The 24,647-nt window shown below is 39.2% G+C and overlaps 1 protein-coding gene across 4 annotated transcripts in view; it reads right to left on the reverse strand.

Moving 5' to 3' along the window:
• Positions 1 to 4,269: 4,269 nt before the first annotated feature.
• The window catches only part of cacna1ia (calcium voltage-gated channel subunit alpha1 Ia), a gene marked incomplete at its 5' end in the record, with an annotated part of 120,339 nt that continues 99,961 nt past the window's right edge, over positions 4,270 to 24,647 (reverse strand). Inside the window, 5 exons of one of the 4 annotated variants that reach the window (XM_084399165.1) lie at positions 4,270 to 5,932; positions 6,124 to 6,359; positions 7,550 to 7,718; positions 11,403 to 11,540; positions 21,852 to 21,998. In XM_084399165.1, coding sequence (XP_084255291.1) covers positions 5,333 to 5,932; positions 6,124 to 6,359; positions 7,550 to 7,718; positions 11,403 to 11,540; positions 21,852 to 21,998 — 1,290 coding nt within the window. In that variant the 3' untranslated portion in view covers positions 4,270 to 5,332. The remainder of the gene's footprint in view (positions 5,933 to 6,123; positions 6,360 to 7,549; positions 7,719 to 11,402; positions 11,541 to 21,851; positions 21,999 to 24,647) is intronic. The other 3 variants (XM_084399162.1, XM_084399163.1, XM_084399164.1) reach the window with 3 other exon arrangements.

A 24,647-nucleotide genomic window follows, 5' to 3' on the forward strand; every position in this document is an offset into this window, starting at 1 on the left:
GGCAAAGCAATGCAGCGTCTCGTACCCTTCTGAGGGAACCAGGTTACGTTCGTAACCCTGAGACGTTCCCTTTTGAGGGATCTGAACACTGTGACATGGCAAAACCCTTTCTGCGCCTCTTAGGCAAGGTGAGAAATGTCTGACCAGCAAAGTTGTGAAGTATGGATACGCACAAACCTTTTGGCCACCAAAGAAAAAATAATCCAGAAGGACTTGAGATCCCGGGGGTTAAATCCATATGATTGTGTGCAGAGAGGACCAGCCTGCCACAACATAAAACATCTCGTAAAGGCGCACCTTAGCTAGTGCACTCCTAGTGTTGTGTGCTTGATGCCTAGAGATTAAACATGCTGTGCGCCTCGCAAGCAATAAAAGATGAAGCCATACTACACGCCTCACAGGCAAAATAAATCACATCAAAAATCCAATGTGAAAAGCGCTGTTTTGGTGGCAGGAACAGTTGATTTAGATTTAGACACTGAAACAGGCATGTGGCTTCTGAAGACAAAAAGTATTGGGGATTCCATGACGTAGTGCCCTTTTAGGTCTTGATGACGCACTACGCTTCGTCACCCGACATCCGCCGGCCAATAGGATTGGCATGATTTCAAATGTGCTTCAGACACCCGCGCACACTGAAGTCATTCCCAGGTCATTTTGTTTCTTGAATTTCAATGGTATCATGCTCATGGAAACTAGCTTCTACTAAAGGACCAAGATGATCTGAAGTCGATTTGAAGGCAGGCTTCAGGGTCAACAACAAAATATATGAAAACTATTTTTTTTTTTTTTTGTGAAGCCTATTTATTTTACGATTCTATCAAGCATTTTATGATTTGCAGTTAGCATATAGGGTGATGACTGCAGTCACCCTCTAGAGTGCAGGTATCAGCATTGCTTCTATTGCAGATTGACAGGCACATCAGATAACACTCAGCCTTTGTTCCTGTTGTCACAGGATGTTTATAGTGTTTTTGTTTTGTGTCATTTATCTCTTCTGCTCCTCTTTTTTTTTCTTACAGTATCGGCACTAAATGTGGTAGAGTAACCGAATCCAAGCGGAATGTCAGGAGTGATTTGCTTTGTGTCACCTCGATGAAACTGTTTTTTGTGTATGTGTGTGTGTCTGAGTGGGCTACCATATTTCAGGTGTGAAGTGCTGTGCTCTGTGATGATAGAGCTGGTGCCTTGATTTAGTGATTGCCAAACACACCAAATGAGAGAGGTATACTGGAGAAGACTAGAGAGAGTGAGAATGACTCAAAAAACCTACTCAGGGCTACACTTACAAATTAGTCCAAAAATACAACACATAGAAGTAATTTTAACCATATCTTTCTTCTATCTTTTAATTTCAAAAACAGAAAGGTACAGATAATGACACATTCAAGGCCATACAGTATGCCACAAGGGTATTCATCACATTGTCCTCTCAGAGATGCCCAGGTCATTACTGAAGATCATTTTTTGTCATTAAGTAGGAGGATCACCTTTTATTTCACCCGTATGACTTTTGTAGCGATTAGCACTTGCTTTATTCCAGTCAGACGGGGAGAGTAATTACTCAACCTCTAGATAAAACACTGATGCAGCCACGATGACAGAGGTTCTCCATACATCTAACCGACACTACTCTCCAAAGCTGTAATGATTAGATAAGAGCACACTTATGAGTCAAATATAAAGCATATGACCTCCAGAACTTCCCAGGCACCGGTGTAAAGAACACAAACTGCAGCTTCAGAAACACTACCCCTTCAGAGGGTTCTTGATTTGTACAATGGTGTGACAGCCCGCATCCCAAGATTCACGAGGCTGGCGACACCACGGCCTTACGAACGTGCGGTCAGGACTTGGAGCAGCTGACATTTAAAGGACAGATAGCTGGAGGGAAGAGATGGTTTAGGTGTGGAAAACAACACGTCTCCCATGCATTTCCGCTTCAGAGGTTTCTGAACGACCACACAAGCATGCCAAACCACTAGCAGCATGTCTACTATCAGAACCTCTCCTGTCTCTTTCCACGCACTTTCTTTTCTCAAGGGCCATTCTACATGGAGTTTATTGCTTCTTTTAGAGGGGAAAATCAATGAATTTTACTCATGAATATCCACCTAAGCAACACCACAAGAGCAGCACTGAATATCAGCACAAGTTGTTAAAGGCATACTTGACCAAAAAAAAAATGACAGATTTGGTGTGTGTGTGTGTGAACTATCCCTTTAAAATCAAGTAATTTCAGGTTTCAATAATATTTTTTTATAAAATACTTCCCAAAAAAGTTTTATGCCACCAACAAACTCTGTACAGAACAGAAGAGAGGTTGCGAGTAGAATAAAGTGACATCGAATTTCCCTCCCTCATCAAAACGCTTCATAATCACACATGCATGGTTTTCTAGCTCCACTCTGTTTTTTTTTTTGCATTTCTCCGTGAGAGAAATCCAGATTCTGCCACTCAATTTTGGTCTCAGACACTCTCAAAACAAAACAATCCCACTTTCAGTCTACAACCGCTCACATACTCTGATCTGGAACGTCGCCAACACAGACAAGCGAAATCATACAAACACTGTATGTGATCAGCACTCTGCACAGCCAATCAGATTCAAGAACTAACTGTTCAATAAGGGATCTAAGCTACAGTAGCACAGAAGACAGTTTGAGGCCAAACTACATATGACCACAGAAGTCTAATGAGAAATTGTAGTCTCATTAATAAATCAAAGGGAAATTATGTTTTACATTAATACAGATTCAGGAAGACCTCAGGGTGGGCGAAAAAAATGATAAAACCTACAAGCCTCAACCATTCTAAAATGCATGTATCATTGTCATTGGTCATAGCACACATGCAATTCGATATATAAAAGGATATGTACATATGTTCAACCCAGTGACAAGACACATTGAGTTTTGTATAAAATCTCACCCATCACTCTAGACCATTTAACATCACACATACACTTTTCAAAAACGTAATATATGCATTTGTCCTTCAATGCATTGCCAGATTTTTCTTTAAGCTACATACACTTTTAAACTATACAACGATGGCAATATATTAACTCTTGGTCTACCTGTCACTCTTACAACACTTGCCACCGCTCGTGTTCTACTATAATGGTGATGCACTGACGCAAGCTTATTAGAGCATTAAATGTAAAGTCAAATCAAATGAACATTAACATTTAACATACAGCCCTCTTTTTTTTCCAGCTATCTGTCTCCCTGAGGAAACAGAGCGCTCAGTAGTGGTATTTTCCAAGGTCCTGAGTTCAAAATGACTTCATATGTTCATCTGAACCATTGGCAGTCCATCTATTCTCAACGATCGAATGGTTATGTAATGTGATCAGCCCTCACGTCGTGCAGGTATTGTTACTTAGGCTAGTAAACAAGGGTAAATACTCTACTTGAAGAAGAAAAAAAAGACATTGACATCATTTTGTTTACTTGGGGCACACAAAGCTACTGTTTATTGCTGTAGTGTCAGACTAACCTTTGAAGTCTTGCACACTATTAGCAAAAATTGTCTTGTGAGATCCAAGAACACCTTGGAAACCAAGTAAGCCCTTTGTTATTGTGTTTTGTGGATTAAACTTTAATGCTTCAGAGTTTCTTATTTCAAAATAGTGGCTTCATGACTGGAATTGGCAAGATTAAAATGACAATCCCACGCTTGGGTCCTGACTAAACCACAACACGACTGATGTAATGTACAGAGACCCCGACGTCATAGATGGACAGTCACTACTAATCAAGTGTCAATGAAGTTCATCAACAGGTCAAGTCTAATTGTGATATTCACATGAATATTACAAAAGAAAACTAACCAGGGGTGCAAAACACTACTACGGCAGACTAAACTAAGATATTTGGAGTGTCATACCTACACTTGCACATGAATACAGTGACTATAGTCTATAAGCTAGATGAAATAAAGAGCAAACAAGTGCAATTTCTTTTAAAGAGGAGGAATAATAAATAAGAGGTGCCCTACTGCAGTCCAGTAACCATGCTAAAGAAAATTCATGTATAAATAATTGATTCAGTTGCAAATCCAATCAACCTAGTTTTGTCAAAATGAAAGCTAAAAATCACCGTATTGTGTTTTCTTCATCTGACATGCCATCCAAGGACCAAAATAAAGCAGAGGCTCTTGAAGAAGCATTTAAATCCCATGGCCTGTTCATCATCCTTTGCGTCTGGCTGTATTCAACCTCCAAAACATCCAAGAGTTCAGGTAATCCACAGTCTAAAATCCTTCCCCCCCCCCTTTTCTCTTCTTTTTTTTTTTTTTTGCTTGGATCTTTTCACCCCAGCATACAGAGTCCCCTCCACCTAACCAAAATTATAAAAATGGAAGCCACTTGCAGAGAATAAAGTCACAGAGAAATGTTTTTGGGTTGTGGGGAGGACAAAAGTGACCACAACAACGCGAGTCACCTATTCCTTGATCCAGAGCATTTCAATAAAAAAATATCTGAGTAAAAACCTCACTCCTTTCATCCAGCATTGACATCTTCAGTAATAGTTACATTGAACTTCTTTGTAAAGAGACTCCGTCATGCAGAGGGCTGTTCTTTGTCCTTGTGTCCATATTTTCTTCATCTCCTAATGCAAAAGGTAGGAGATTACATATTTCTACATTTGCCCTTTAAATAAATATACAAACAATAATTTAAACAAATTTTAATAAATAAATAAATAAATAAAATGACAGACAGTCTGACTTCCTTTCATTTAGTTTGGTCCCTCTCTAAAACGAAAGCTTTTCTTCAGGCTGACGGTGGAACAATTTTCGATATCCTTAAATATATAGAATACAGACAGAAACAAACAAACAGAATGACAAATGAACAGATAACCTGTAAAAAGTATGTATACTGAAAGTGTATACTTAACTGCATTAAATCTTTAAACACAGCATACCCTCTTTTAGAGAAGAAATCTCCTTTACTATATCTTTTCAGTTTCTTTATATATACTTTTGTATTTCAAGAAAACTCCTAGCATTCCAGCATTTGGAAAGCTCTACATGTACAGCACGTTGTTTCCTGACCTGATCCTTCAGGCAGCTGATTGAACTTTCTCTCTAGTCATGCACTGAGGGGCCAAACTGCTTCTCTCAAGTCTCTCCATCCAGTTTCTCTACAGTCCTGTCGGACATTTACCACAAGCAAATACAAAATGGTAACAGGTCACAAATGAAAACAGGGAGTTAGAGAGAGAAAGACTTTGAGATGGAATGCCACATGTCAAACTGCTCCCTGAAAAAAAAACAGAGATCGAGTAGTGGGCTTTAGAAATAACTAACTCAAGGTAGAGTTTCATCTATTTTTTCTAGAGCCCACGATTGTTATTTGGCTTGTACTTTCCGCGTCTTTTCCATGTGCTGCCTCCAACTGCCTCTCTCTTCCTCCTTCCTTCCTTTCTTTCCAGGGGCTTGTGATATTACCCAGTGGCTCTTTTGAAAACACCTTTTCTTGGGTTGTGAGAGTTCCCTGGTCTAAGCTGCCCGTGCTGTTGCACTTTTTCACAGACGGGGGCGCTAGAGAACTCGGCAGAAGCAGTGACGTGAGCGACAGGCTGCTCGGCGACTCCGAGAGCTGCTGGCTGTCACATGTCTGGTTAAAGCCGCACCGTACCAACCCCACATCCTCATCAGAGCCTTGCTGAGTGCTTCCTGCACGGATGTTCTTTTCACAGTTGCTCTTGCTGCGCTGGTGCCCCCTCGCTGGTTGGAGGTTCTGGGCGGCTGGAGGACTGGGTCTCAGGGTCTCTGTGGAGAAACTGGCGCGCTCGTCGAGGAGGGTGTCCAGCAGGGGTTGGGGGGTGGATAAGATGAAACTGAGCCCTTCTTCCATGGTGGTCGGTAGACTGCCCTCTGAGCTGCCCGTAGCCAGGGAGGAGTCACTGTGAGATGGATACTGAGGACAGAAGGGTCAAATATTGTAGCAATGAATTGATAACAAGATGCATAAGATGTACACGTAGGTAAGCCTACGTGTTCAAATTCTGTCTAAGCTCTGACCTAACTAAACCCTGTTTCTAGTATTCTAGTTTCAATGAAACACCAGAAGCCCCCCAGCCTCCCTCCATTTAAACACTGAGTACATACCTGTGTGGTGAGCAGCCTGGTGTTTGCTCCAGGAGAGCGTAGAGATGCCCATGAGGCTGGGGAAGTTAGACGGAGCCCTCTTGGTTTGTGTACCGGTCGGCCTCTCGAGGGTGCAGGGAGGACCGCGGCAGCTGGGTGGAAGAATTCAGCTGGGAGACGAATAAGAGTGTTAGAGCGGCTTGAACCTTCAGAAACCTCTGGGTAGTCTTGATTACTGCTGCTACATGGAACTCCACCTGCACACAAATTCAATTACTGAATTTTAATTGAAATTAAATTGAGGGAGCAAACAGGATGCAGAAGGGCAATTTGAGTTTGAATTTACAGATGTAGAATTTAAATGAATAAATCACACAATGATGTCACGAATACTCAGTTCTATTATTAAAGCACCCAATAATGATGTTTAAAAGCATAAAATAATAAATAAACTAGTCTTAATCAACTCACCTTTTTACATAAACCATGAAAAAAACATAAAAAAACCTTTCATTTCGCCTCTCATTCAGGTTAACTGCTTGTTCACGCACATGCTCGTATCAGCAGCTCAATGGATCTTCACGGACATGTCCAAGTCAGAACTGTTTCCTCAGTTCAGTGTACTGGTGACTCGAGAAATGTTGAAACCATTAGCTGACTCTTGACTCGAGAAAGAACTGCTATCAGTATACTGCTGGCTGTTGATTCGAGAACTACTGCCATCGCATCTCTGTTATATTTCCAATACCTTTTATTTGTTATATTTTATGCTTTTCAGCAAAAGACATCAGAAACATACATTTTGCCCCCTTTATGAAACCCTCGGCAGACAGTTCTCAACATGTCGGACATGCCCGAAAGACTGTTCTCAGTTCAGTGTACTGTTGAACTAACTGGAACGCTGAATGAGTTGGGATCCTAGGATCATGTACTCTGGGAAATTGGTTCATTTTGAGATGGAGTGACTGTCAGACACATCTGAAAGTGAGTTTTGATTGAGTAACTTGTAGATCTGTGCTGACTTGTGCTGCAGACTGTTTCAGAAGGTTCAGTCCGATTTGGTAAACTGGTTCAGACAGTTGACTAAAATAAGGAACCAGTTCAAAAGAACAATTTGTTCGCGAACTGGACATCACTATTATGTAGTGGGCTTTGAAAATCATACACAATGATAAAAGAATGAGGTTTGTTGCTCCTTGCATTGCTAAATGCTAAACAATCTTTAGCTGCGTTGACAAGAATTTTTAAGTTCATTAGATGAACAAAAGTTTTCAGCTGCTATCTGAGTTAACAAATTGACTGTAATTCTTTAAGTTAGGTCAACTTTTTTAGGTGTTCAATTACAATTCAAACTCTCAGCATAGCAGAAAGGAAACAAACAGCACAACAGTTTTCTTGCTTTGTTCTCCAGTATTACTCCTGCAGTACAGTGAAGGTGCCGCATTACCTATGCTGTGACGAGCAGGTGTGTTGTGATGTGGACTTTGAGAACCGCCTCCATGCGTTTCTGCCCCATCCTCTGCCCCGGAGCTGTGAACCCGAGAGGGTCGCCGTAACCTGCTGTGACCTCTCCCCCCTGGTTCTTCTGAGGTTAGACACTCATCACAGCCCCTTTCCTGAGCAAAAACATTAGCATGAGCTTTCAGTATCCTTGGGAGGCTTTAGGACTCTTATATCTTGCTTTCATGGTAAACAAAACTCTTAGTTTCTCTGTATCCAGGGCTTCTCTCTATAACAGTAAAATAGATTAAAGTAGTTCACTTTAAAATGAAAATTAGCCCATGATTTACTCACCGTCAAGCCATCCTAGATGTATATGGCTTTCTTCTTTCAGACGAATACAATCAGAGTTATATTAAAAAATATCCTGTCTCTTCCAAGTTTTATATGGCAGTGGATGGCAACCAACAGATTTAAGCTCAAAAACGTGCATCCATCCGTCATAAACAAACTCCAAACGGCTCCCGTTGGTTAATAAAGGCCTTCTGAAGCAAAACGATGAGTTTGTGTAAGAAAAATATTAATATTTAACACGTTACAAAGTAAAATTCTAGCTTCCGGCCAAACGAACATACAGCAGTCTACTTGCCCCTAATTAGGGTTGGGTATCGTTTGGGTTTTTTCCGATACCGTTGCCAAATCGATACTTTTAATGCCTGAACCGACACTGACAAAAAAAGAGAGCCTCAAAACGATGGTGAATGACATTAAATAACGGCTTTTTTATTGAAGAAAAAAAAATTCTTAAAACTTAATATATTAAAATTGTAGAGCAAATATATAAATATAAGTAGTCTAAATACAAAACACAATACATTTGCATAACAAATTCACAATAAAACCTAAGCCACCTAACCCAAATACAATAATTTAACACTAAATAACACTACAGTACTAATAACAGCAACGTAGTCTGTATTCGGTATGCTAAAAACCAGCTTTAAATTTCAGCAACTCTTTTCACATTTTTTGCCTTCTCTGGCCAAATATGACAACTCTCCTGACTTACTGCATGTCCTGCACAAGGTGAGCGTTATTTTAGAACGAATGGCTTAGTGCAGGCGCTAACGGATCCTATGATGTATCTCGTAATTTATCCCACTTATACAGTAGTACAAATAGGTTCTGTACTCATAAAACGAGGCATTGGAAAGTTTGTAAGTACATCAGGAGTTTATTTAAATAACACTTGGCTGATGGCTTATGCTACCGCTAACCCGGACGTCGAGGTCACTTCCGAGATTTGGGAAAAGCATGTAAAAGTCCTGGCAGAAAGCGATGCATAAGGATGTAGTGTAATCTCGAATATCTCTAATAATAATTTATTAGATGTACGCCGGCCTGTTATTGTATGGACATCGACTTTACATTTTCACACTAAACATGACGCGGAACAAAACGAACAGTGATTGGTTGCGTTACATGTCAGTCAGTCCTTGGCTGAAATTTTTATTCTTAAATACATGTAAGTGAATGTGTTTTATCATTTAAGAAACCTTTATAATGATCATGATTTATGTTAGTTGATCTATAACGCACAATGGGTGCCATGTTAGTACGCACTGCAGTTCAGAGAATTCTATCAGTCAGATTTAGGCCTACAACACGTCAATTCATCCACTTCTCCCGAAATACATTAAAGTAAGTGGCTGGTGAAGTGTGAGAAGAACAGTAAATTTTATAGTTAGCTACACAATGCGTATCTAAACACGTCATCAATTTATAATTGGAAGGATTGTTATTGCCGCTTCCATAGACATCAGTGTGTATTTATCTAGTACTGTGTTAGTATAGTGCAGTGTAGTGTAGTGCGTCATGGCGTAGCGTAAGTATGACCAGTACGTCGCATTACTCGCATAAGTTGCACTTTACACTTAAGTGGAATGCGTATGTTTGTTTGGCCGGAAGCTAGTTATTTTACTTTATAAAGTTTTAAATATTAAAAAAAATTTTACACAAACTCATCGGTTTGCTTCAGAAGGCCTTTATTAACCCCCTTGAGCCGTTTCAAGTTCGTTTATGACGGATGGATGCACGTTTTTGAGCTTCAATCTGTTGGTTGCCATCCACTGCCATGATAAAACTTGGAAGAGCCAGGATATTTTTTAATATAACTCCGATTGTATTCATCTGAAAGAATAAAGTCATATACACCTAAGATGGCCTGAGGATGAGTAAATCATGGGCTAATTTTTATTCGAAAAGTGAAATTCTCCTTTAAGGAGCGATTAGGCTATGCTGGATCACCTGAGCCATCTGCCCCACATATTGTCCTGTATGGTGTTTCTCTAACAAATAGATAGAGATGATTAAAGTCTGCAGAAGAACTATGCTGGTTGAGCAGCAGAGCTACATGCCCCATGAGACTGCAGGATTTAGACTAACAGCTTATAGTTATTTGATTACTTCAATCCAATTAGTGCGAGTCTGGTCATTCTAACTGATTATATTCAATTAAAGGATCATAGTTTGGGATGTAATGGATTACAGCAGTTATATATCTATCAGATAGAGGTAGTTCATTTCCGGGGGCATCAAAATAAAGCCTTTTTCTTCAGCAACCAGCTTGGACCAGATCTAATATATGATTGATGCTCTGGGGAATCTGAGCAATGAAAATACCATATATACAGTATATATACACTGCCATTCAAAAGTTTGGGATTGGTGTGATTTTTGTTATGTTTTTAAAAGATGTCTCTTATGCTCACCAAGGCTGCATTTATTTGATTAAAAATACAAAAAATAACAACAACAAAAACCAGTAATATTGTTAAATATTACGACAGTTTAAAATAACTGTTTTCTATTTGAATATATTTTAAAATGTAATTTGTTCCTGTGATGCAAAGCTGAATTTTCAACATCATTACTCCAGTCTTCAGTGTCACATGATCCTTCAGAAATCATTATAATATGATGATTTGCTGCTCAAAAAATATTCATTATAATTATCAATTTTGAAAACAGTTGTGCACAATTTGTTTTTCAGGATTATTTGATCTGAAATATAATCTTTTGTAACATTATAAATGTCTTTACTGTAACTTTTGATCAATTTAATGCATCCTTACTGAATAAAAGTATTGATTTCTTTTGACAGCAAAGACATTTATCATTTCTATTTCAAATAAACTTCATATAAAAGAATCTTGAATAAAAATAAATAACGTAACGTTCACAAATTTTGTGAAAAAGATTCTCACAAAAAAAAAAAAAAAGTGTATGTGTTTTCCACATAAATATTAAGCAGCACAACTGTTTTCAACAATTATAATATTAAGTAATGTTTCTTGAGCAGCAAATCATCATATTATAATGATTTCTGAAGGATCATGTGACACTGAAGACTGGAGTAATGATGCTGAAAATTCAGCTTTGCCACCACATAAATAAATAATATTTTAATATAGATTAAAATAGCAAACAATTATTATAGATTGTAATAATATTTCACAATATTACTGTTTTACTGTATTTTTGATAAATGCAGCCTTGGTGAGCAGAAGATACTTCCTTTAAAAGCATTGAATAATTTAACGTTTGACTGGTGATGTATATATCTTAAAATGCATGTTTTTTTGTTAGACAAAATAGTGCAACATTTTAATATTAACCATTATCAGTTATTGGCCATAACATGAAAATAATTAGTGGCTTTAGGATATTAGTAAGAATCCTAATAAAAGTGCATCCCTTTTTAAAAAGATTTGAATATTTTAAATTTGTAAGTGTGGCTACTGAGATAATTAAGGGGGTGAAGCATTGTGACAAAATCATCTTTCTGAGAGAAAGTTCACCTTGCCCTCCTTAGCAGCCATCTGGTACACGCTCTGCTCATCCAGGCTGAGGTCATCAGGCAGTGCTGGTGAGGATGACTTATCTGAAAGCTGCTCCGACCTCAGAGACGCCTGCTCCAGTTCAGCCATGTGGATCTGCTGTGGACCAGAATTTATAGCAATGAGAATTGAGAGGGGATGTAATTATTAAAATCCTTTCATAGCATTTGACTTTCTGTGCCAGACCAATGGATAGAGTTTGCAGAGTGTGGTGAATTTTGAGTAATAAAACTGCCAAAAGAGACCTTGAATTGATATGGAGAGCATGGCTCATGTCTGAAAACGTGATGACTTTTCAAAGAAGAAATTTGGGTAATTCAAGAAGAGAGATGTTTAGAGTCAAAACAGAGTGAGTGAGAGAGAAGAGCTTTCAAATCAGAGATATATGGAGAGCAGAGAAAAGGCGATGGAAACAGACTGATGGACTGACATTGTTGGCAGCCTGGCAGAATGACAGGTGTGGAGGTTACCCATTGAATTACTTCTTTCCTAAACTACCCCTATCCTGTCTGTCACTGTGATGGGACACAAGCAGTGTGCGAAATACGGGGGGGTCCGGGGGGGCTCGACCCCCCCGATTAACCCATGAGACCCCCTGAAAACCTCAAAAGCAAAATTTGAAGGGGGTCTCAAATTTTGCCAATTTTTTTTTTTAAATGTAATATTTTATTGTCACAAATGGTCACTAAAATGTTTTTAAGCTCACCATGTCCAGTATTCAGAATTCAAAACATTTATTTACAATCACAAATGTTCTATTTTTTGCCAAGCGGAGCCAGCCAGTCCTGTGCACGTATGCAAATTGGCCATGTGCACCAAACAGAAGAAACATTGAGAAGTCATACTAAAAATGGCTAGCAAGCGAAAGCTAAACCAGAGTGTATTACTCACACACTTTGGGTTCACATCCAAAAAGGTGGCACTCAGAGATGAAGAACCACTCACTACCAGAACAGAGGATCCTCTCCCGCCCAGTGACTACCCAGAAAATCAACGATTAGTTGAGGCCGAGTGCTCCAAAGACGCAGCAGGTGCTGAGGTAAATTAAGCTGACTGCTGCTAGCACAAGTAGGATTGCCAACTGTCCCGTATTAGCCGGGACGTCCCGTAAATTGGACCTAATTTATTTGTCCCGTTTATTGACTGTAACGCTGATCTAACCACTGACTGAAATAACAGCAACACGATCACGAGATTCACGACACCGGTCATCATCCAATCACAGGCCATACTCGCGCGCATCAGACCCGAATAACAAACTCTAAATTGAGAATTAATCATTATTTTGGGACGAATCATTGTTTGATTTGCGAACAGAATCCTCTGCTGTCTGGTCGCTCCCGGTTCGATCCGGACTCGCGCTAACGCAAATCCCTTTCACTTTCTGCGTTAGTCAGCAAATCAGTTTTGGCGAATTAAAACAACGTGATTATTGTTCATGAGTCCAACATGCATCCATCCAGCCACGCAAGAAAACATCAAATCTACCTGAGGGAATAATATGCTGATGTGATTTGCTGCTCAAGAAACATTTCTGATTATTATTAATGTAAAAAAAAAAAAAAAAAAGAAAAAAAGTCAGGATTCTTTGATGAATAGAAAGTTCAAAGGAGATTTATCTTAAATAAAAAAGCTTTTGTAACATTATAAATGTCTTTACTGTCACTTTTGATTAATTTAATGCATTCTTGCTGAATAAAAGAAGGCTATTACTTTCTTTAATTTCTTTCAAATGTAGTGTATAATGTTACAAAAGCTTTCTATTTCAGATAAATGCTATTATTTTGAACTATGGTTTGCAATATGACTTTTTTTGTATGACCTTAAAATTCGTTTTAGAATTAAATTGTACATAAATAGGTTAAAGGCAGGGTCGGCAGTTTTTTTCAACAACAACAAAAAAAAAAAGTCAGTTTTTTTTTACAACTTTATTTATATACCAATACATAACTAGATGAAAAAGTTTGTAGACAAACTTTAAGTTGGCATGAAAAAGCCTTGCCAGAAAGTTTGAAGAATTTTTAAAAGCTTGAAGTTTGAAGGTTTTTAGTTTTAATTAGTTTAAGTTTTAGTTTAAAAGTTTGAAGGTTTTCAGTTTAGAAATAGATAGAAAGAAAGCTTAAATAAGTCTTGATTGATTAGAAATAGTACATAGAGCGGCAACTAATGGAGTCTAATGAGCCTCTCCAACTGTCAAAATTTGAATTTAGTTTGGAGTTAGAAAGAAAGAAAGAGAGAGAAAGAAAGAAAGAAAGAAAGAAAGAAAGAAAGAAAGAAAGAAAGAAAGAAAGAAAGAAAGAAAGAGAGAGAAAGAAAGAGAAAGAGAAAGAGAAAGAGAAAGAAAGATAGTTTGTACCAAAGTTTGAATAAGTTTTAAGTATAAGTAGTGTATAGATAGATAGATAGATAGATAGATAGATAGATAGATAGATAGATTTTTAAAAGCTTGAAGTTTGAAGGTTTGAAAAGTTTGAAGGTTTTTAGTTTTAATCAGTTTAGTTTAAGTTTTAGTTTAGCAGTTTTAGAAGTTTGAAGGTTTTCAGTTTAGAAATATTAGATAGAATGGAAAATGAATCTGGGTTGATTAGAAATAGTACATAGAAAGGCAGCTATTCTGTCTAATGAGCCTCTCCAACTGTCAAAATTTGAATTTAGTTTGGAGTTAGAAAGAAATATAAGATAGATAGATAGATAGATAGATAGATAGATAGATAGATAGATAGATAGATAGATAGATAGATAGATGGTAGCGAGGGAGAGTGAGAGTCACCCAGCCAATCATTCCATTCGTTCCGAATGGAAATAAGTAGCTCTGTTTATTGCGCCCTGAGAGGACTACAGACACTCAATTTGTATACTCTCTTTTTCAGAGTACTTACATTTTAATTATGTATTGGTATATAAAGAAAGTTTAAACAAATTTGCCGACCCTGCCTTTAAGCAAAACAAATGTGTTTATGTCTGAGAACACCCAAATATTTTGAGTGTCCCTTATTTTCCTGTAAAGAACCACAATTGTCCTGCATTTTCCTTTTCTGAAGTTGCCAAATCTAAGCACAAGTGACTTGCCGACTGGTTGGACAACAAAGCAGGTGGGCGAATGGAAAGACCGCAACCCTTGGCTTGACATTAAGTCAGGAAAATTGGGGTGTTTAGTGTGTAGAAAAGCAAAAACGTTGCTACTCTCAGAAAAGGGACCGGGTTTACACCTTGCAGAAGAATGGATCAACGGTGATGTTACTAGCTCTGAAGCAAAGAGGCTACGAAAGAAAATATACAAACACAGGGACAGCCAGGCCCACACAAGGTCAGTGGAAATAGCCCAGATGAAAGAGAAAGACACCCTCCCGAACACTTTCATTGATATACAGTCAGATTTACTCAAGAAAACCACAGTCTCGTTTAGAACAGCTTACACCGTGGCAAAGGAAAGGCTATCGTACAAAAAGCTCAACCCACTCATGACAATGCAGGAGCTTAATGGAGCTGAAGTTGGCAATATCCACAAATCTGACCATGCATGCGCAGAAATAATCAGTCACATTGCCAAGGAAATGCGCCGCAAATTCATCTGCAATGTGAAAGAAATGGATTCACGGGTGTCAATCACAATTGATGAAAGCAACATTCATGGCAGTCCCTATCTAATAATCTACGTAAGATGTGATGTCAGCGGTAAGGGGGATGTAGACAATGTTTTCCTGGATCTAGTGGAACTTACAGATGGGGTCGATGCTGAATCTATTTATAACTCAATGATGGCGAGTCTACATAAAGCTGGAATGGATGATGACTTTTTGAAGACGCATCTGATAAGCATTGCCACCGATGGAGCTGCGGTGCTTACAGGAAAAGCCAGTGGGCTTGTCGTTAGACTCAAAGAAAAGTTTCCGAACATGCAGTCTGTTCACTGCCTGGCACATAGATTAGAACTGGCTGTCAAAGATGCTCTTAAAGAAGTGGCTGGCACTAATCAGTTTGAGTTCTTTATTTCAAAGTTATACTCACTCTACAATCAGTCAACCAGGAACACCAGATTGCTGAGAGAAGCAGCGGCCGAGCTCGACGTGGAAATACTGAAAATAGGTCAAATCTTCACCATCAGATGGGTTGCCAGCAGCTTTAAAACAGTAAAAGCAGTATGGAAAGATTTCCCTGCACTAGCACTCCATTTCAAAACAGCCAGTGAGGACACATCACGCAATGATCTTGAGAGGCAAAAATACAAGGGACTTCTGAAGCACCTTGTTAACTCAGGATTTTTGGAAGATTTGGCAGTCATGAAAGACATTCTGCGTGAACTCCAGAGCCTGTCTCTCAAGCTGCAGAAAAGAGAAATGTCACTTGTGGATTCAAGTCTCGCCATCCAACAAACTATCGATGTTTTGACGGCCATGAAGACGACTGGTGGGGGGAAATCAACCAAGAAGGCTGAACAGTCCGTCTCATCCAGCCTTTTTAAGGGTGTAGAGCTGAGTGAAGGCAGGGCGAAAATAAACAGGTCTCGGTTTTATGAATCAGTGATTGCGTCTCTAACTAAGCGATTACCGGAGTCAAATTTGGTCCTGATGCTCAAAGCTCTTGACAAGCGTTTTTGGCCAGGAGAGCAGGAGGACCTGATTTTGCATGGTGAACCAGAAGTACACAGCCTTGCGAAAGTGCTTGGAGAACCAACCAGGGAGGCCGTGGAGCAGTTTCGAGACTGGAAACTACAGGGTACTGCACCGGGGAAAACATTGGAAAGACTTTGCATAGCAAGTCGCACGTATCTCCCCACGTCAGCTGAGTGCGAACGAGGCTTTTCCGCAGTTAATAACACGGGCAACCAGACGCGCAACAGGTTGCGTGAAGACAGCCTGTCTTCACTCCTGTTTGTGGACCTCAACGGACCTCCTCTGGACAAATTCGACCCAGTTCCATTCGTCAGAAGCTGGATTAAAGCAGGACATCGCCTCTCTTCTTCCTGGAAACCAGGACGGCAACCACAAGAAGTCAAGCTAAGACATCTTTGGTCTATTCTAACTTAAACCTTGAGGGTTCTTCTGGGTCTTTTTGACCCTCAAATGACTTTTGCTAAAAAAAAAAAAAAAACTTTGTCCAAATGGCATGAAACTTTGTACGTCTCTCATCCCTTTCTAGATCTACAAAACACATTAAATTGTAATGATATCTGTTTTTATGTTAGCGACAAAATTTAACAACCAAAACAGAAACAGCGCAGAACACACATAGACAGAAATTAAGTGGCACACTTCTAACAATGGTAAAAACATTCACAATGCAAAATTATCATGCTCACGCGTGCACACACACACACACACACACACACACATACAGAGGAATACATTTGTGAGACTATAGAAACTGCTCTCTTATAATTTGTCACATAAAATAGTCCAAAATGCGGAACCACCAAAAAAAAAAAAAACATGTGAACACTCACACACACACATACACAGAGAGAGAGAGAGGGAGGGAGAGAGAAAGAGACAAAAGTTACTGCCTTATTTTTTGCTAATTTGTTATTGCTGTTCAGTTCATTGCAATTTGATGTTCATGTCATGTATTTGTAACCAATATGTAATATAACTGTTCATATCTGTTCTGTTAGTTAATAACTGAAGTGTAGATTACATTTGTACAATTATATGAAAAAAAGAGAAGATTGAAATAAATTATAAACTCTAAAAACTCAACTTTTCTCTTTGTAACATCTTTTTTTCAGGTTTGATTCTAATCATAATAATGTAACATAAAAAAAGCCAAAAAGTGACAAAAAGCCATTTTTATTCTTATAATAGTGATTTCATAATATTTAGATATGAATCCAACTGGAAAACCTTGTGAAAAGATATCTTTCAGTTAGTCAAACAGCAAATAGCATATAGTGGAGCTCATGCAGGCTCTCATTTGCAAGTGCACTGATTGCGTGCCAGTCTCCAATAGGCTACCTGGCATTTATTCAGTTGATTGCTCTTGTAAGTGCGCCAGATTGGTGCCAATTATTGTCATTTCGGCTGTAATGCACAACTTTGCCTCTCCTTGTTATAAAACAACATGCATCCAAACAACTTTAGCCAATGCAACCTCCTATGTTGCATTGCCGTTTGTTTGAAATGTAACATCTATGCAAGATAATCCTTGAATCATTTCTTATTTAAGGCCATTCCCGTTTCGAATATGTGATTGTGTATTGTCAACAATAAGCATAAACATTCTGCATTTCCATTTTGCAGTGTGGATCATTCATTGCGACATTTAATCTGATTCTCATGTTTAAGAATCTGTTATTTGATAAAAAACTCCATGCTACTGCCCACTGAGATGCTTTTAAAGCTACTGTTGTCCATTATTTTGGCCTTCAAAACACCTTAAAATGCACATGTCGAGATAAGGAAAATCAAAAAAAAATTAAGTGTTTAAGTGTGTGTGTGTTGTCATGCAGGCTATAGACTGATTGTCTTGGCTTGCATCCATGAAATATTGTAATGTTATATGCCTACTGCAAATTGAGAAAATTTAGATCGGTATTGCGCAACAATCGGGAGACGGGGACCCCCCCGAATATTGACGGGTATTTCGCACACTGGACACAAGCATAGAGACAGAGCGTATTTAGGCCACGCCCACATCTCCATTGACTTTGCATTGCGAGAGGCTGCCTCCTTGTCATTTATGACTTATAACTAGGGATGCACCGATGCATCGGCTGAACATCGGTAACGGCCGATATTTGCCTCGTTAACTGCCATCGGCCATCGGGAAATAAAAATGACATTCGCCGATGTCACATGGGCGTCAGTTTGGTTTGATATGCTGGGGACAGAGACGCATTCGGAAGTGCATTTTCAGAAGTGCTGGGTACAATGACACATTTATTTATTTATTTTCTATGAGAAAACTCATTTTCTCGAGAAAAGAACGACCATGGTGTGTAGCAGAAGAAGCGGCGGAGTATGCACGATCCGCGAGTGCTGAAGACGTTCTGCACGGCTTTGATGGGTGCGCAGGAGGACACAAATAGGCGGCGACCGCTTCTTCCAGTGGCGGGAGCTTTTGCCTCAGCGCCGTCAACAGATAGAGCGTTAACTGTACACACCGCCGCCGACTTGAGCTGCAAAGAAGCTCTGGCCTCCCTGTCAAGGACGCTTGTCAAAAAGTACGGGGAAGCTTGACCGCTCTGAATAGTGAGTGAGAGCGCGCGCGCGGTCGGGTCTCTCTCTCTCTCTCTCTCTCTCTCGCAGAAGAGCGCGTGCGCGCTTAAAATTTAATAATTTGGTATGAACATTCACCCGTGTTTTTTCCCTCATAAATGCGAACACGAAAAATAAAATGAATATTATAATGTTTTTTTTTGTTGGGTCAGACAATGATTACCAAATTTCTCTCTCATATTGCTCCTCATAACAACTGAAAAAGAACTTATAAATAAGGTTATAACTGTCAACCAGAAAGTGACATTAAAGGTTTTTTTTGTTTCATAAATTGGTCTGATTGAATTTGTGCTCATTCTAGAATAGTGTGATCAAGAGCCGAAAGACTTGTATGTTTCCGTGGCACAAAAGAAGGAATAAATAACAAAAAGAAAAAACATCGGCATCGGCCATCGGCCAAGTTGTTATGTTAAACATCGGTATCGGTATCGGCCCAGAATTTCCCAATCGGTGCATCCCTACTTATAACAAAAAACAAAACAATGTCTAAAAGCTGCTATGTGACAAGGTGTACAGCAAACAAGCTAAATAACCCAGAAATACATTTTTATAAGGTGTCGACCCCAAAAAACGGTTGTTTCAGGACATAAAAGTGGATCAATTGAGACAGAGCGCAACTAGTTCTCAAACTACTCTTGAGAACTACGCCCACTGGAACGCGACATGATATTGTAAAAAAAAAAACATTCATAATTTTATGTGACTGATATCGATAACTAAAATAAGTTAGCAAGCCAGTGTTAGTTATGCGTTAGCAACCAACTTGCAGCTTGGCACTTGCAAACCTAACAATTACTGTAACTAAGGCACTTAGTAATAATTAATGAAAATATTAATATGGGTAATTATATACCCTATTATATTATTAACGTATATAATAATATATACGTTATTCTTAGTAACGTAACCCTACTACTGTAGCTAAGGCACTGGCAAACATAACCGTTACTGCATAGCTTTCTGCTTTATCCACATTCTAAAAGTTGCATACTGTCAAAATGCTACAGCTTAGCTTACATAAATATAATATATAAAACTGACATTTGGATATTTGACTTACCAGTGACAAAATGTTTATTGCACACGTAGACATACTCAGTGTCAGGATCCCACAATTTACCCATTCTTCCTGCTGATGCTTCACGTCTTATTGCCTGTATCCACTTTTGTCTCCTTAAAGGCTGGCTTTTACGGTTCGGAAGCTTATAAAAAATTATTTCTGGGTTTTTTAGCTTGTTTGCTGTACACCTTGTCACACAGCAGCTTTTAGGCATTTTTCTGTCTTTTGTTATAAGTCATAAATGACAAGGAGGCAGCCTCTGGCAATGCAAAGTCAATGGAGACGGTTGGATTGTTTCCCCCCCCGGTGGGCGTGGTCTTCAGATTATGACGCGTTGCGCTCTGTCTCTATTGGGAGACTTTGTGTGTGTACATTAAATGATGTACTGTAGTACACGTAAATCCATCCATCCATCCATCCATCCAATGAATGTGTAAACCTTAAAGGGTAACTAAACCCCTGGTCAGAGCCTGACTCCACCCACTGGCAATATTTGAAAAATGCTGGAAAAGTGGGCAGACCCCAGCGGAGATAGAGGGGACGAAACGAGGGCGGGGCTGAGCGGGGGGCGTGCACCTGAGACCCGCAGTGACAGATTAATTGACAGCTGCTGTCAGACTCTAAAATGGAGAGTGACTCACAGGGTCGCAAGACGACGTAAAGAACATGCATCTGCTGAGTTTTATTGAGTTGATGTCAATAGCGCGCGCTCTCTCTGTAGGCATATTCATATTTTGCCGCTATGTGGAAAAAATCCAGCAAAATGCGCCGGCGCGTTTGTCAACCCCAGAGGATTAACTTTAGCCTAACCATAAATTGTGATTATACTGTATATATGATCACTCACATCAAGACGCCGCTGCGTCTAAAAACTAATTTCAAGCATTTGGTGAAGCCAACATTCAAACTTTGCTTTCAAGATAAAAATTAGAGTCATCTGAATTTCTATTTATTTTTAATTATACTTAATATACGCATATAAGCTTAATAAAGCCTGAACCTCGTCGTCGGTCCATCGGCCATATTTTTTTAAACCCCATTGTTGATTCAAATAGTAAAAACTCTTAAGGTGATGATACACAGGGCAACTTTTAGAGCAATGTTGCCGAGCGATTGTTGCTTGGGCACTTTCCCATTGAGAATGGGCAACAAATTTCTATCTGGATATTTTACGTCGCAGGTGGGCCCCGTGTCTCACCTGGTTCCCCGTTGATGGCAACATTGCCCAGCAACATTACTCAAAAAGTTGCCAAGTGTATCATCAGCTTTACTGCATGCACGGCAACAGACTTTTAAAAATGGTGGTTGAAACAAAATGCTGAGTGGAGTCAACCAAATTGCTGCATGAACTCAACCAATCAGCATGTTCAGCGCCCAAGTCCCACCTCCGAAAGTTCCTGAACTTTGAAAAAGTACTACCTCACGATCAGGGACTTTATGACAGGGACATTTTTACCCAGAACTTCATTTAGACCCTGGTTCATGCAGTTGAAACACACAGAGTACCACCCCAAAGTCCCTAGTTCCAGGGGAAAGTTCCTGCATTGGAAACACGACTCATGTTTTCAATGTTATATGGTGGGGGGGCGCAATTGTGCATCTTCTGAAAGAGTACAGAATCTCCGGATCAAAACACAGTCGAAGAAGAAGCAGAAACAAGTGACAGAAGCTGCAAATGTAAAATAACACGATCCTCAAACATTAAACAGCATATACATTTAAATCAAAACTGCCAACCGTTACTGAATGAAATGTCGACCCAGGAAGGGTTAACGACTGTGAAGCTTTGGGGGTGTTGATGGACTCGATCTACTCCATCTATGTTTTGATCACCGTTCTGAATCCACCCCGGGCGTAGTCTTTGACAACAACATGATTTTTGCTTAAAATGTTGCTTTTCTAATGAAACTTACCCACATTCAAGTGTTGATTAAAAAAAAGAATGCATGAAGCTGGATTTTTGGTTTGTTCGTGTGTTTAAAAGCAGAGGCTCTGTTCTCTCTTATGATATATTGTATGTTCAGATATTTATGCTACAAAATATTCTGGGGGCCATGCAATTCTGTGAAAATGATCAAAAATACTGGCATGTGCATTTGTAACCAACACTGACAAATCTACAGTGTGAAGCCGTACCTCTTGCGGATGAGTCCTGCAGTCTTTGCAGACGGGTGGAGAGGAGTAATGATGGAAGACAGAGCCAGAGAGGTTGTCAATCATCAGCATCTCTCCTTCAAATGAATCTTTGATAAGCAGAGATACACTGTCCAGCCACAAGTTCTCCTGCGATACAAACACACATCACCAGAGTTAATAACACAAAGTTATTAACAATAACTCACACACTGAGAAAATGTAGGGCCATAGACTAGGGGTTTGGAGATCTGGGAACGCTTTCCCAAAATCTATGATGAGGGGGGTACACTGTGCAGGACTCAGTATGAATAATGAACTGTAATTCTATAACATTTGGATGACTTAAAATATATCAAATAGGGATGCACTGTATTAAAACTCTGGATACAATAACCTGATAATGTTATGGCTGGTGATGGCCATAGGTTATGGTCAACTTTTACCTAAATAATTTTAAAATAAAACACTAAAAAGAAGAATCAATAACTTTAAAAGTTGTATATATATATATATATATATATATATATATATATATAAACTACATTACATCATAACATTATAATGTACAGAATAAAAAAAATGGATATCAAAATTTAAGATTTGCTCTATAAAATTTAATAGTGACTAAATTATTAGCATTTTTAATGGTTAACTTTATGAGTATTAAATGAAGGAAAAAGTAATCTAAATGTACATATAGGAGAAATAAGCATGCACAATTAAATCAAATTTAATCCAATATCAATAAAAAAAATATTAAGTAGTAAATAATAAGAAATAAATAAATGCTCTAATATCGGTCGATAGCCATCATGGTGCCGGTATACTGTATGCATCCATAATAGCACACATTGAGATGGTTCTTGTACTATAAAGTAGAACATAAAACCCACCTGCGCGACACACACACACACACACACACACACACACACACACACACACACACACACACACACACACACACACACACACACACACACACACACACACACACACACACACACACACACACTAATGAGAGGGTAGGGTCAGAGAAAGGGTCTCCTTCACTGTCACAGGGATGGTCTTAATGATGGCGTTTGATAGGAGCCTTACAGCTGCAGAGCTTCAAAGAGCAGCTGTGCAGAGGGCTAAACCTGCGCACACACACACACACACACACACTTGTAGCCGCTAAGCAAAAACCTTTGTGGGGAAAAGAATATATAATTCAAAGCGATAAAAGTTTGAAAACATGTCTGGGGCACCTCAAAAGTTTTTGAAATTTGGCTAAAATTGAGGGCTGTAAACATTTCACCTGCATCAATCAATGTCTGATTTAGCTTCCTTCATAAATGCCACATCACTCAATTATAATATCAAGAGAAAGCAAATGTTGTGCAAGTACGATTCCACAACAAAATACGTTTTGGGGAGAAGGAATAGAGATCTGACAATTCAATATTTAATTTACCCAACAGGGCAATTTAGAAAGCCGTCAACTGAAGGATCAATCTAACACAGTCATAATGTAGTGTTACCTAATGACAATCATTTATTTCCCCAGGTAATTGCACTCTTTGCGTCACTGCCAGCTAGTTGGAGCCAAATGCTTTTGATTTCCAACGCTAATAAACAATTAAGTTGAACTTACTGAATGAAAATTGATCAGGCTGGCCTGTGGCCTGCCTGCTAATTCTGAGAGCTCTTGCTTATAAGCAACAGGCAGCCTCTTATGTACAACAAACGGGTCTAACAAAAGCCATTACAGTACAATAAGAGCTGTTACAAACACCAACAAACAGTAAAGCCGTAACGTTCACCTCAGCAGCTCTAATGAGAGTTTGACTGCAAGACTACACACTTGGTCTGACACCAACTCACAGGCTGCTATTATCCCCTGAAGATTAGCACCTAGCAGTGCATGGTGTTAGAGGATCACATACACCTCTGTAGTCCAGAGGTGTAACCAATTTATGGTTCTATATGACCCACAAAGATAATGGCCAGCTCGGGTTTGTTTGCGGCCAATGCACAGGTCGACACGGTCACGGCCTGTAGTGTGAGAACAGTCTTTTTCAATATGGTTCTGAGCACAACTGCCACATTTATGGGTGTTATAGTCTCACCTGTGCCGGCATGGGTCATAATTCATATCAGCCGGATGGAACGGGGAAATGTATAATTGGCAAGGATGTAGTTTTAATGTTATTTCAGCATATGGGAGTATCAGTGTCTCAGAATATGTCTCATCAAATCACTGGTCTCCATACATCTGAGCATAAGAGAGTGTACACCTCTAAACCATTTCTTTTAATGAGCATTCTGGCGGCTTCCCGGTGACAAATCACTCAACACATGGCGCGAACAGGTGTGAATTCAATGAAAACCAGCATCTGCCGGTTTTGCACTTTTCTGAAGTTTGTTTTACAGGTAGGTGACTCAACCAGAGACGGTTGCGAACTCGATACCGATACAAGGCGAAGTCTGTCTCTTGATCTCTCTGTCTGCTTGTCTATTCTCCTCTGCTGACTTTAGCAGCGGTTTTGCACAATGCTGATCATGAGGGAAATTATATGTTGCCGGGACCTAATCAGCACACGATGCTTCCTCCCAGACTGACACATTAACGCACACTGAGTTCCATCCACTAGATTAGCGTACGCACGTTTTTGCCTATACTAAAGTTCAAAAGTTTGGGATCCATATATTTTTTTTTAAAAGTAGTATTTAATGTTAACTGTAAAAATACAGTAAAAACAGCAATATTGTGAAATCTTATTAGACATTAAAATAGCTGTTTTATATTTTAAAATG

The sequence above is a fragment of the Rutilus rutilus genome, assembly GCF_951802725.1.
Source record: "Rutilus rutilus genome assembly, chromosome: 1".
NCBI classification, from domain to species: Eukaryota; Metazoa; Chordata; class Actinopteri; order Cypriniformes; family Leuciscidae; genus Rutilus; species Rutilus rutilus.